This window comes from Helianthus annuus, chromosome 17 (assembly GCF_002127325.2).
Source record: "Helianthus annuus cultivar XRQ/B chromosome 17, HanXRQr2.0-SUNRISE, whole genome shotgun sequence".
NCBI lineage: Eukaryota > Viridiplantae > Streptophyta > Magnoliopsida > Asterales > Asteraceae > Helianthus > Helianthus annuus.
Window position 1 is genome coordinate 159,055,762 of NC_035449.2, and position 12,521 is coordinate 159,068,282.

General features: G+C 42.3%; 1 protein-coding gene across 1 annotated transcript; it reads left to right on the plus strand.

Annotated features, from left to right (window-relative positions):
• The first annotated feature begins 4,746 nt into the window (after window positions 1-4,746).
• LOC110925081 (pollen-specific leucine-rich repeat extensin-like protein 3) lies at window positions 4,747-5,853 on the plus strand. Its single transcript, XM_022169049.1, has one exon. The coding sequence runs from the start codon at window positions 4,747-4,749 to the stop codon at window positions 5,851-5,853; it is 1,107 nt and encodes a 368-aa protein (XP_022024741.1).
• The last annotated feature ends 6,668 nt before the right edge of the window (window positions 5,854-12,521 follow it).

The window sequence follows — 12,521 nt, forward strand, 5'->3', positions numbered from 1 at the left end:
TCTCACTGTCAGTCATAATTTCTTCAACTGTCTTCTTCTTCTTTTTCTCCAGACTAGAAAATATCACCTTCCGAATGCCTTCTTCAACCTGCTCTTTGTACCTTGGAATCTCCCTAAGGCCTTTGCACCAAACACTCACAGTAGGTATAGCAGCAACTAATGCATCAAGATCAACCGTCTTCGGATCAACCGTCGGGTTTCCTTGAGGATCAACATAACATTCTTTTTCTTTGCTCCACCTGCCTGCTCGTGTTGCTTCTTTGTAAGCATCATATACATCATCCAATCTGAGACGTGCATGTCTTTCTTCACGAGTAAGTGTTACTTCAGCAGTCATTGCTTTAGCTTCCACTTCGACAACCTCTTCATCATGTTGGCTCCAATCATAACCCTCATCATCATAGATTATGAAATTGGGCCCTTCTGACTCTTTCAAACTTTTTTCCCAATCATAACTTTGAACTATAGATTGTACAGATCTTTCATAATCATCATCCATACTATCCACATTTTGATCACAAAATGACAAAGCAGCTCTCTTTTCTTTGGATGATCCTCCAACAATTTGCTTTCTGGTTGACTGTTCCTTGTTCTTGTGATAGATAGCCTTCTTGTAATAATCATCATTGAACGGATTTACACTTTCATTAGCTCTGTTGTTTGGACATTCTCTCCTGAAGTGACCTTTTTCTTTACACTTGAAACAAGTAACTTTGTTTTTGTCAAAACCCATCTTCATTTCAGGTCCTTCCAAACATCTTCTGCCAGTGATCTCCAAGAATCGTTGAGCTCTTCGAATGACACTTGCCATGCACCAGCGGATATCCATGAGTTCCATTTCTTCTGGATCCACCTGATCGTAATCCTCTTTTGTCATGTTAGGATTTCCGATCTTTCCTGCAATTAAACCTTCGTAAGATACCAGAATGGAAGCTAAAAAGCTCATATGTTGTTGAGCAAATTCATTGTTCAGCAATGGAGAATTCTTCCAATCAAGGTTGGAATTTGAATTTGACGATCCAGATGCAGATGATGCATGATATCCCGGATCATAACTTGAAGATGTATTCTTTGGTGACTCATTGGTCTTTTCTGCCGTAAAACCCGTTTTGATCCTTGGAGACTCATTGTTTTGTAACAATCCTCTTCGATAGTACAAACCAACATTTTGTTGATAGTTAGAACTTGACATCTTGTTTTGTTTTTGAATCAACAGATCATGCCCCTCTATTTTTTCTATCAATTGATCTAATGTCAGTTTATTAAAATTAGCATCATTTTTCAACACAATCACATATGTTTTCCAATCATCTTCATGTGGTAAAGCTTCAACAAGTTTATCTACCATTTCTTCTCTCTCTTTGTTAATTTCAAATCTTTCCAGCTCAATCTTTATATGACAAAATCGTTCAATCATTTGACGAACTGTTTCATTCTTCATGCAACTAAACATGTCAAACTCTTTTTTCAACAACGATATTTTGTTTTTCTTGATATCTTTCCCTCCTTCAGCTTTCAATTTTAATGCTTCCCAAATTGACTTAGATGTTTCACCATACTGAAGCAGTGAGAAAATATCCTCTCTGATAGATTGTTGAAGTAGAGTTTTCATTCTCAATTCTGCTGAATGTTCTCTCTTATCATCAGCTGTGAAATCTTTCAGTGTGATCAATTCACGTCTTTCATTTCTTGGTTTTACATATCCCAAAGTCAAACAAATCCAGCTATCATACGCATAAGCTTGCACCCAATTTTCAAATCTTTCATACCACCAATGATAATCTTCGATATTCATGAGCTTTGGTGGTCTCTGGTGATTTCCGTACACGTTATCGTAACTCAAACTTTCTGATATCACTTTAGTAGCATTCTTTGGAGTAATTGGTGTATCTTCTGAAGTAAACGCGTTATAAAACGTGTTGTAAAACTCTTCGCCAAAATCCGACATCTTTAAAATGTTTCTTGAATCTCTCACTTAAATCTTCAAACCTGAAAGAATCAAACAAACACAAACAATCAGTACAATCAATATCAAATAAACTGAAACTGAATGACACTTGATCGACACGAAATGATCTCAACACGATAAACTTCTCTTTCGAACAAAATATGATACACGGGCGAAATCAGATCGAACGTATGAGCAAAACCCAAGTTATCTGTATAAGCGAAACTAGCTAATGACAAATGAGCGAAATCTGGTTGGACAGATAAACGGAACTCCTATTGGACTAACAAGCGGATCTCCTACTGGACCAAATAAGCGGATCTCCTATTGGACCGAATAAGCGGAACTGCTTGTGTCTGAATAAGCGAAGCTGCTCAATGTATGGATAAGCGAACCTAAAATGTACGTTCGAGCGGATCTACTTGATGTCCGTTCGAGCGGATCTAGAGCGAAACCAACTGTCCGTTCGAGCGGAACGAGCTTGTTCGTTCAAGCGGATCTAGCTTTTTCGAACGGAACTACTCAGAATGTGACCCAATAAGCGAACCTCTGAAGCGGATCTACTCAAATATTGTGACACTTAAGCGAACCTATATGGTCATAAAAGCGGACCTATGTGACTTTCGAGCGAACCTATCTACTGTCCGAATAAGCGGACCCACATCCGAAGGTTATTTCGACCATTTTTAGGTTGAATTTTGATATGAAACTTTCAAGGGTTTGATATTATCCACTAATACACATTCTGTGAAAAATTTGGCCGATTTTAACCATGGAAATTTCTCCAGATCGAAAAACAAGGTGTAGAAGACTGAAAACTGATTCAATTGAGCTAAACTCTTCCTCCTGTGCTCTGATACCACTTGTAGGATCTTTGTTGACCCCAAATGAGTCAATCAGAAGAATTGTTTATCCGATTCAAAGGCGGAATCAATGAAACGGACGCTCAAACTAATTATAATGCTTTCTTTGATTTATATAACAACGTTTACAACCTGAAAGCAATTTGGCAGCACTTCGTTACAAGTTTCAGAAGTTACCAAATGAACAATATGTGCACTATATATAGTAGTGGTAGGTTCACTTATATGGTCGTCCATATGAGCGGACCTATTAGCTTGTGTTTCGCTTTTATGGACAATGTCCATATAAGCGGACCTACTTGCTAATCCACCAACTTTCGTTTCTCGAACCTCATGCACTGGATATCCTATCCTATCCTATTCTATTACATGATACAAAACGAAGTCAATAGACATAATGCACTAACAAATACACATATAAAATACTTGAGAAGTGTGGATACGAAATAGTTGCCTAACTATTATTCCTTAAAAACAGAATCTAAGTTAAAGTAATTATTATTATTTTAACAAGAAGTCACAAACTGGGTATAATATCAAAGTAACGCAACTCAAAACATTAAACCCTAAGGCAAGGCATGGCCCGTTCGTCTAATAGACATTAGTACGTTGTGGGTCGCCGGGTAGCTGATCAAGGTTGAGATTGACGTTACGATACAGGAGACGCACTTCTGTGAGTCCATGTCCCCCTTTCTCTTACAGTTTTCAGTTTTATACTTCGGGGGTGAAATACATGCTACAATTATTACAGACATTTATTTACATGGTATGGTTAGCTTAGGGAGGGTTTTTACTACGCGATCATGTGAGTGGTGGGCATGACACTTAAGGCCATTAATCCTCATTGTAGGACCAAGGGACATGAGTGATAGATCTATTTGGGTGTAGCGAGCCCACACCTGTGAGGCCGGGGCGACCCATAGTGGTGACTATGTCTTCATACCGGAGACAAATTTGCTAGGTTTGAGTCTTCCTGCACCAGTTCACACATACCATTGGCTTTGCAAACCATTGGTGATCAGTTTTTCCTTAATTGCTACATACCAGGGATTTTTATACTTACAGACATATTTTTTAAAGGTTTTACACATTTACATACACATGAACTCGCTCAACTTTTGTTGATTTTTCAAATTACATGTATTTCAGGAAATTAGTGGATCTGGAGGAGTATGCGTTGTGTCAGGGCTGCGTAGTGAATAAAGATGTCATCCGAGTCGTCGAGTTTAGGAGGTGGATCCCTTTCCTCGACGGGATGCACAATTCTAAACTTGGGTTTTTAATTACGTGCTTTTGATGAGTCATTGTGAACTCTGTTAATCATGTCATGGTTGTAACTTACTTTATGTATCAACATTTTCAAACAATGTCATTGTGGTATTTTGTTTTAACTTAATGAATGGATGAACATCTTGTGTTTTATCATATAGCATTGTTATGATTTGTTGCTATGGTATTAAGAAGGCACACCAAGATAATCCATGCTTCCGCAAAAGCCAGGGTATGACAGCTTGGTATCAGAGCCTCGATCATAGCGAACTAGGGCTCTCACGAAAACATTTTTACATTGCATACACTAAACGTCCAGATCCAGAGTACAGACATTTTGACAAACAAAAAGGCACAAATTCACTTTTCAAAATTTGTATTTCAGTCTTAGAGACTGAGGGAGTTTAGCCTTCGAGGCTAGGGAGGTTCAGTCTTAGAGACTGAGGGTTTCAATCTTAGAGATTGGGGAGGTTTAGTCTTAGACACTGGGAGGTTGGTCTTAGAGACCAGGGAGTTAGTCTGAGAGGCTAGGGAGTTCAGTCTGAGAGGCTGGGAGGGATAGTCTGGGGAGACTAGGAGGATTACTTGCTTGCATTATTGTGACTTACATGTTTACTTGATTATATGTTGATATATGTGCTTGTGTGTGGTTGTGTTACAGACATTATGGTTTCTTCTTCCGACACGGGAGTATCAGACACATTGGACCCCATGGCGGTCGTATCAGACGATGAGATACCATCCGAGGGAGAGGTTTACACTTCAGACACTACTGGCACAGATGAGGATGATTTTCAGCCGTTTGCTCTTCCTGATTTTGGGGATGATATTCCTATTGCTGATGGCCCTTTCGGCGAGGACCTACCTCTTATTCAGGTCCCTGCTCCTCTACCGTTCGCCGCAGTTCCTCTCGAGGATCTGCCACCTGATGAGTTCGCTGATGATGACATCGATTTGTTCCTAGAGGGTCCCCTAGAGGGTGACCAGGATGGTGTGGCCCTCATGGATGCCGATGTCCCTCTTGCTGATGATCCCGTTGTCGACCCTGTCGTTCCCCTGGCTGAGATTCCTGCTGATGTGCACATTGCTGATCCTGTTGTTCCAGTCGAGGCTCCCATTGAGGAGGCTCCTTTTGATCCGTTTGGTCCTTATTCTTTCGAGTCTGTAGCGTCTGCTTCACTACACGCCCAGGGCGTACAACTCTATTCCTCTGACTCCAACTCAGACATGGCGATGTTTGTTGCGCCCCTCGTTCCCCTCGACGTTGACCCAGATCCGGAGGTCGAGGTTTTACCTGATGAGCCTGCTCCAGTTGGTCTGGAGCCGGTCGTTGCTCATGACCCCATTGATGCCCCAGCTGTTGCACATTTTCCAGACACTTTACCTAAGCCTGATCACGTCGCTATACCAGACATAACACCACCCGTCATTGTTGCGCCCGTCGTTTTACCATCGGTTTCTGATGTTTCTGCTATTGATGCACCCATTATTGCACCGGTAGTACCTGTTTCAGCCCCTGTGCATGCTGACCATGCACCGTTTGCCACTCACATTAATCCTCGTTATGCTGACACCCGTAACGGGTGGATCGAGGATGATGATGACTACCCACCTTTTGTACTACCCGTCACTCCTCCCGTAGCACCTATTTCCGCACCTATTGATGTTCCATTTTACCACCCACACATCTCTGATGTTCATCGCACCGACCTTCCCATCACATTCCTCCAGGACATTCCGCCACCTCGTCCTGGGGAGGGCTCATCGAGGTAGCCACCTGTTTTTGTTCCACCTATATCGTCATCTGTTCCATTCATGTCCCAGTTCCCTGATACTACACCATCTTTTATACCTTCGGGCGAGCCGTTTCTGTGGGCTTCGCTCAATGTTATGCCGTTATCAGACCCGTACCACCCTTTTCATGTGGGGTACACGACAGAGGACATACTCATCTCCCTTCAGTTACAGCAGGATGCACTTAGTCGTCGCATTCAGGAGTTAGAGAGGACACCACGTCCTCCATATCATTGTCAGACTCCTTTTGCCGCACCGCACACTCCCCTTCCGTTTTCCCTGATTCGGATGTTCATTTCCTTACATCTGAGCAGCAGATTGCCTATTTACTGCGCGTCATTCATGCCCTAGAGGAGGATTGGGTGCACATGCGCCGGTTGCTTTTCTCTTTCTTCCTCCTCCTCCTCCTCCGCCATCAGCATAGATATTTTTGGTTTGATGCAGATAGATCATTTTGGTGAGAAAGTCGCAATTGGGCTAGCATATGAAGACTTTTGGAAGACCACACTTTTGTATATGATATGTGTAGACTTACTTGTATTTTGAGGGTGATGTAACCCTATGATCTTATTTTGGATGTATATGTACTGTAAAACTAGATTGCGGTCGTGATTAATGAAAGCTCAATGGCAACGTTCTCACTACATGCTTTATTGAATTATTTGTTTTATATTATAGCATGGGATGTTATGTGGTTGATGGATGTTACTATATATGCATATTTATTATACTTACTATGACCTGACCAATATGATCATCTTTTAGAAGATGCCTCCACGACGAGACGCACGCATGCCTACTACTGAGGCGGAACTCCAGGGGATAATTGCCGCAGCTATAGCACAGTATGCGGCCTCCCAAGCAGAAACAAGCAGGAATAATTCAAACAACAACAACAACAACAACAACAACAACAATCCACCCAATGGTATTGTCCAAGTCGCTTGAGACATATTACGATACATTTGGATATTTCTAGCACATCCACTAATACCATCTGTAAATTCTAACGTATGTGCAGGGTGCACCTACAAACAATTCCTTGACTGTCAGCCCGCAAATTTCAACGGCACTGGAGGTGCTGTTGCATTCGTCAGGTGGGCAGAAAAGACAGATTCTGTCCTAAGGATGAGCAAGTGTGCTCCTGAGCAACAAGTTACCTACATCTCAGGGCTGTTTCTTGATGGTGCCCTATCGTGGTGGAATCTGCAAGTGCAAACCTTGGGAGAAGCGGCGGCATATGCGTTAACATGGAATGAGCTGAAGGAGCTCATGAGGAAGAAGTATTGTTCGCGGGCTGAAATACAGAAGCTAGGAACTGAGTTCTGGCACCTAAAAATGGAGGGTCCTAAGATTGCAGAATATGTTCAGAGGTTTCATGATTTGTCCCATGTGGTGCCGTACATGGTCACGCCCGAATTTAAACGCGTTGGGCGCTTCATCTGGGGATTGGCACCCCAGATCATGAGCATGGTAACCACATCCAAGCCCTCAATGATTACTAAAGCCATCAATCTAAGTGTGGCACTTACAGAAGAAGCCATTCGGTTGAACAAGTTTTCAATTTCTGAACCGAAGAAGAAGGAGACTCATGTGGAGTCGTCTGGTGACAACAAACGGAAATTTTCCAACTTCAAGCAAGGAACCCGCAGTGTGAGCAAGAAGGGTGAGTCGAGCACACCGGACAGGGCCAAAACCGGTGTCGAAAACCAAGGGAAGGGTTACATGGGCACTCTGCCCAAGTGTGATACATGCCAGTACCATCATCCCGGCCCGTGCAGACTCAGGAAATACGAGTCTTGCGGGAAGACTGGCCATTTAAAGGAAGCATGCTGGGTTGGTACCGATGTTGGTCCTGGGAATCAACGAGGTCATGGAATTGGGAACGGGAACCGCCAACAGGGAGGAAATGGCGGGAATGGAAACCGTGAAAATGTTGGGAATCAAGCTGGTAACCGGGGAGCGAATGCCAATCAAGGTGGAAATGGAAGTGGGAATGGTCGAGGATCAGGATGTTTCAATTGTGGAGAAGTTGGGCACTTTAAGAGGGAATGCCTAAAACTGAATCAAGCTCGTAGAAGGGTATTCAACATTGGAAGAAGGGAAGCGCGCCAGGATCCAAACGTTGTCACTGGTACGTTCCCTATAAACCAACGGTTTGCATATGTTCTGTTTGATACTGGTGCCGACTATAGCTTTGTATCGTTAGAATTTAAGAATATGCTTGGGTTAACTGCTAGTAAGTTAGACATTCCATACTCGATTGAACTGGCTAATGGAAAGCTAGTTGAAACCAATGAAGTCATCAGAGGATGCGTAATTGAGCTGGGAGAACGCGAGTTTACACTAGATCTACTACCAGTCGAGTTGGGAAGCTTCAATGTGGTGGTAGGGATGGATTGGTTATCGAGCAACAAAGCCGAGATTGTTTGTCACGAGAAGACCATTCGCATCCCAATGGCGAATGGAGAAACGATCGTAGTACACTGAGAGAAGCGCGATACGCCACTGAGGATCATTACCTGCTTAAAGGCTTGAAAGTGTTTGAAAAAGGGATGTGTCACCTTCTTGGCACAAATCGTTGATAAAGAGGCCGCTGAACCAAAGATAGAAGACATTCCAGTAGTAAAAGAATATCCTGAAGTCTTTCCAGAAGACTTGCCATGATTGCCACCTCAAAGACAAGTCGAGTTCCACATTGACTTAGTTCTAGGCTGTCACACCCCCAAAATCCACATGCGGAGTATCACCGCTTGGAGGCGTGACTGACCAGGATCAAGCCACCAATCATATTGAACATAGCATATAAATAAATGCAAAACCCAAACACAATATAATTGGTGTCCAAACAAAACATTGTTTAAGTTGTAAGCGGAAGCATAATGTTTAAAACCAAAGTATAAGTTTCAAGTATGATAAATGTTTAACATGGCATATGACTATCCATGTCCCACAACGTCCACGCCTCCTCGTGCAAGCTCCTGAAATACCTAACGATCTGCAAGGCATGTAACAACGAGTCAACAACAACAAAGTTGAGCGAGTTCACAGTTGGTTGTTTAGTTTTACCAGTTTGTTTTGTAATCATAAGTTGTTTCGTAAACCACAAGTTAACCAGTACCTTTGTTTCCAAAACCATAACCATAATCAGTGGGGGGCTTCCCCTGTGAACCACTAGTCCATACCATATCGACTACTAACGAAATATAAGTTGTGCCTTACATCAGTGTCTATCATCACTGACAGTTTGCCATAGTCCATTAGTACACGCCCGTTCGAACGACACGGTGTGAGGTTTGTTAAACCTAATAGCGCTATTAACTAATGACCCGCTCGCCATCAGCCTCGGTGATTAAGTCGATATAAAGAGGAGGGACTTCATGATAGAGTTTTGTCTAGTAAGTTAAGGTTGTTGTCCTCCCCAAGGATGACGAACGTACGTAGTTCTACCCAGGGAGAATACGCAGGATTTATAGTGGCATCCTACCCAAGGAGGATGGCCGTACATATCCTACCCAAGGAGGATATGTATGTTCCGTTTTAGTTTATTAACCCATTCCCAACCCTTGGGAATCTCATGCCTTGTAGAAAGTGTGAACTCACCTTGGTTTGCTCGGTATGCTCAATTACTTGTGCACAATTAATTCAATCAAAGCCTATAGTTTGCACATACACACGAATCAGTTGACATTCACATGTTCGACTAACAGGCAAGATCATCACGTACATGCAAGTAACAACTAACACATAGCATTTATCAGTTATACAAGCTCATGCAACCATGCTTTGCAATTACCAGTTACTTGTACTATTCTTATCAGTTAACATAGTCTTCACTAACCTAGTTAATTACTAACAGAGTTAACCAAGTTACTGTGCCTGATTTATAGTTGACAAAACATACTTGTTTCGTCGTGAACTCCTTCAACGAAACCCTTTGGTTTCGTCGTGCATACTTTCGGCGAAACTCACCCGTTTCGTCGTGATTTCCCTCGGTAAAACTCACCCGTTTCGTCGATATTACCACCCCGGCAAAACTCACCCGTTTCGTCGATATTGGCGTTTCGTCCCTTAGACCAGTTACGTCGTGTAACTACGGAAATCATACAATCATACAACAAATTTTATCATACTCATTCATCATGGCATATAACATCTAGCATGAACCCTAACTCACAAAACAACCTTATACAATCTAGATCGCAACCCGTATGTATTTCAATGATAAGATATGTTCAACACAAGTGTCACGTCAACCGCCATATCGGCAGAAACATAAACGAATGCAATCTCATGAGATACTATCACATAGTTCTTAAACAACCGTTTTGCATAAGAATAGTAAAACCCTAATCACATGATTCTCAATCTAAACATTAATCATAGTCAAACCATTCAGAAGTCATTGTTTCATTACAATATCTATTTACACATAAAGCAACAAGTAGATTGAATCGATAAACGTGACTAACCGGTTAAGATGAAACACAAGAATTTCCTAAAGAGATGATGGTAAGAGGTGATGGCTGCCGCAGGGAGGTAGAGAGGTTCTAGGGTTTTCAATTCTGCTAAAAGTGTGACGAATGAAACAGCAATACGCAATAAATATACACGTAACGTACTGGGCCCCTAATGGGCTTCGGCGTAACACTGGGCCGGCGAAACACTCCGTTTCGTCGGAGTGTAGATGACGAAACTCTCCCTGTTTCGTCGATTCCTGTTTCGTCGAAGTGGGTTATGGCGAGACGCCCTGTTTCGTCGAACTCATTCAGGTTTAAATAGTTTAAGTTTTTCAAACAGGTTACATGTTATATCAACAAACATATAGATGCAACAATCACAAAACGTCTCAACATATAACAAACACGTGTACAATTACAAGGCAAACAAGTCGTGTAAGCAAACTAAACAATTAACGTGCAATTGATGCGAAGATGGAATCTTGGAAACTCGAGTTGTCACACAGGCGCCGCGCCTGTGGCTAAGGCACCCTATCAACTTGCGCCTTCGGAGATACACGAGTTGTCAACGCAACTTCAGGAATTGTTAGACAAGGGATTCATCAGGCCAAGCTTCTCACCTTGGGGAGCTCCAGTTTTGTTTGTTAAGAAGAAAGATGGTAGTTTCCACATGTGTATCGACTACCGGGAACTGAACAAGTTGACTATCAAGAATAGATATCCTTTGCCAAGAATTGATGACATATTCGATCAGTTGCAAGGTTCAAGTTTCTATTCAAAGATCGATCTACGATCAGGTTATCACCAGTTAAGGATACAAGAGGAAAGTATTCCCAAGACTGCTTTTAGAACTCGATATGGACATTACGAGTTTCTAGTGATGCCGTTTGGGTTGACAAATGTGCTAGCCGTTTTTATGGATTTGATGAACAGAGTTTGTAAGCCGTACCTCGACAAGTTTGTGATTGTGTTCATCAATGACATTTTGATCTACTCGAAGACGAAGGATGAGCACAAACAACATTTAAGAGCTATTTTGGAGCTACTTAAAAAGGAGAAATTGTATACCACGTTCTCGAAGTGCGAGTTCTGGTTACGCGAAGTCCAATTTCTTGGACTTGTGGTTAATGGAAATGGAGTCATGTGGATCCCACAAAGATCGAAGCGATAAAGAACTGGGAGACTCCAAAGACGCCAACCGAGATTCGACAGTTCTTAGGTTTGGCTGGTTATTATCGAAGGTTCATCGAGGATTTCTCGAAAATGCTCAACCTTTGACCTCCCTCACACAGAAAGACAAGAAGTTTGATTGGGGAGACAAACAAGAAGAAGCGTTTCAGTTGTTGAAGAACAAACTTTGTGACGCACCGATCTTATCGCTACCCACGGACGACTTCGTGGTATATTGTGACGCCTCGCGTCAAGGTTTGGGTTGCGTATTGATGCAGTGACAGAAAGTTATAGCATATGCTTCTCGCCAGTTGAAGGTCCGCGAGAAAAATTATACCACGCACGACTTGGAGTTAGGCGCGGTGGTATTTGCATTGAAGATCTAGCGACACTACTTATATGGCACGCGCTGCACATTACACAGATCACAAGAGTCTACAACATATTTTCAATCAAAAAGAGCTTAACATGAGGCAAAGACGCTGGGTTGAACTATTGAACAACTACGATTGTGAGATCAAGTATCATCCAGGGAAGGCGAATGTGGTCGCCGATGCCCTAAGTCGAAAGGAAAGGATCAAGCCCATAAGGGTTAGGGCTTTGGAAATGGTTGTTTAAACAGACCTCTCATTGCGCATTCGCGCCGCGCAGAGAGAAGCACTGAAAGAAAGGAATATTGAGGATGAGTATCTCCGTGGGATGGAGAAGCAGTGTCACACCCCCAAAAATCCACACGCGGAGTATCACCGCTTGAGAGCGTGACATGACCAGGATCAAGCCACCAATCATATTGAACATGTAATTAAGTAATAAAAATCAATACGAAAGGTGTTTATCAAAACCAACATAAGTAAGTGTAGCGGAAGCATTTATGTAAAACTCAACATAAGTATAATTGTTTGAAACGTAATAAGTGTTTATCAATCCATTGCCCACAACGACCTGCTCCTCCTTGTGCAAGCTCCCATAAAGCACCTAAGGTCCTGCAAGGCATGCGGCAAATAATCAACAAACTAG

Excerpts from the sequence above, each read along its gene's own strand:
- LOC110925081 (XM_022169049.1), top strand. The coding sequence starts at position 4,747 with ATGGTTTCTTCTTCCGACACGGGAGTATCAGACACATTGGACCCCATG.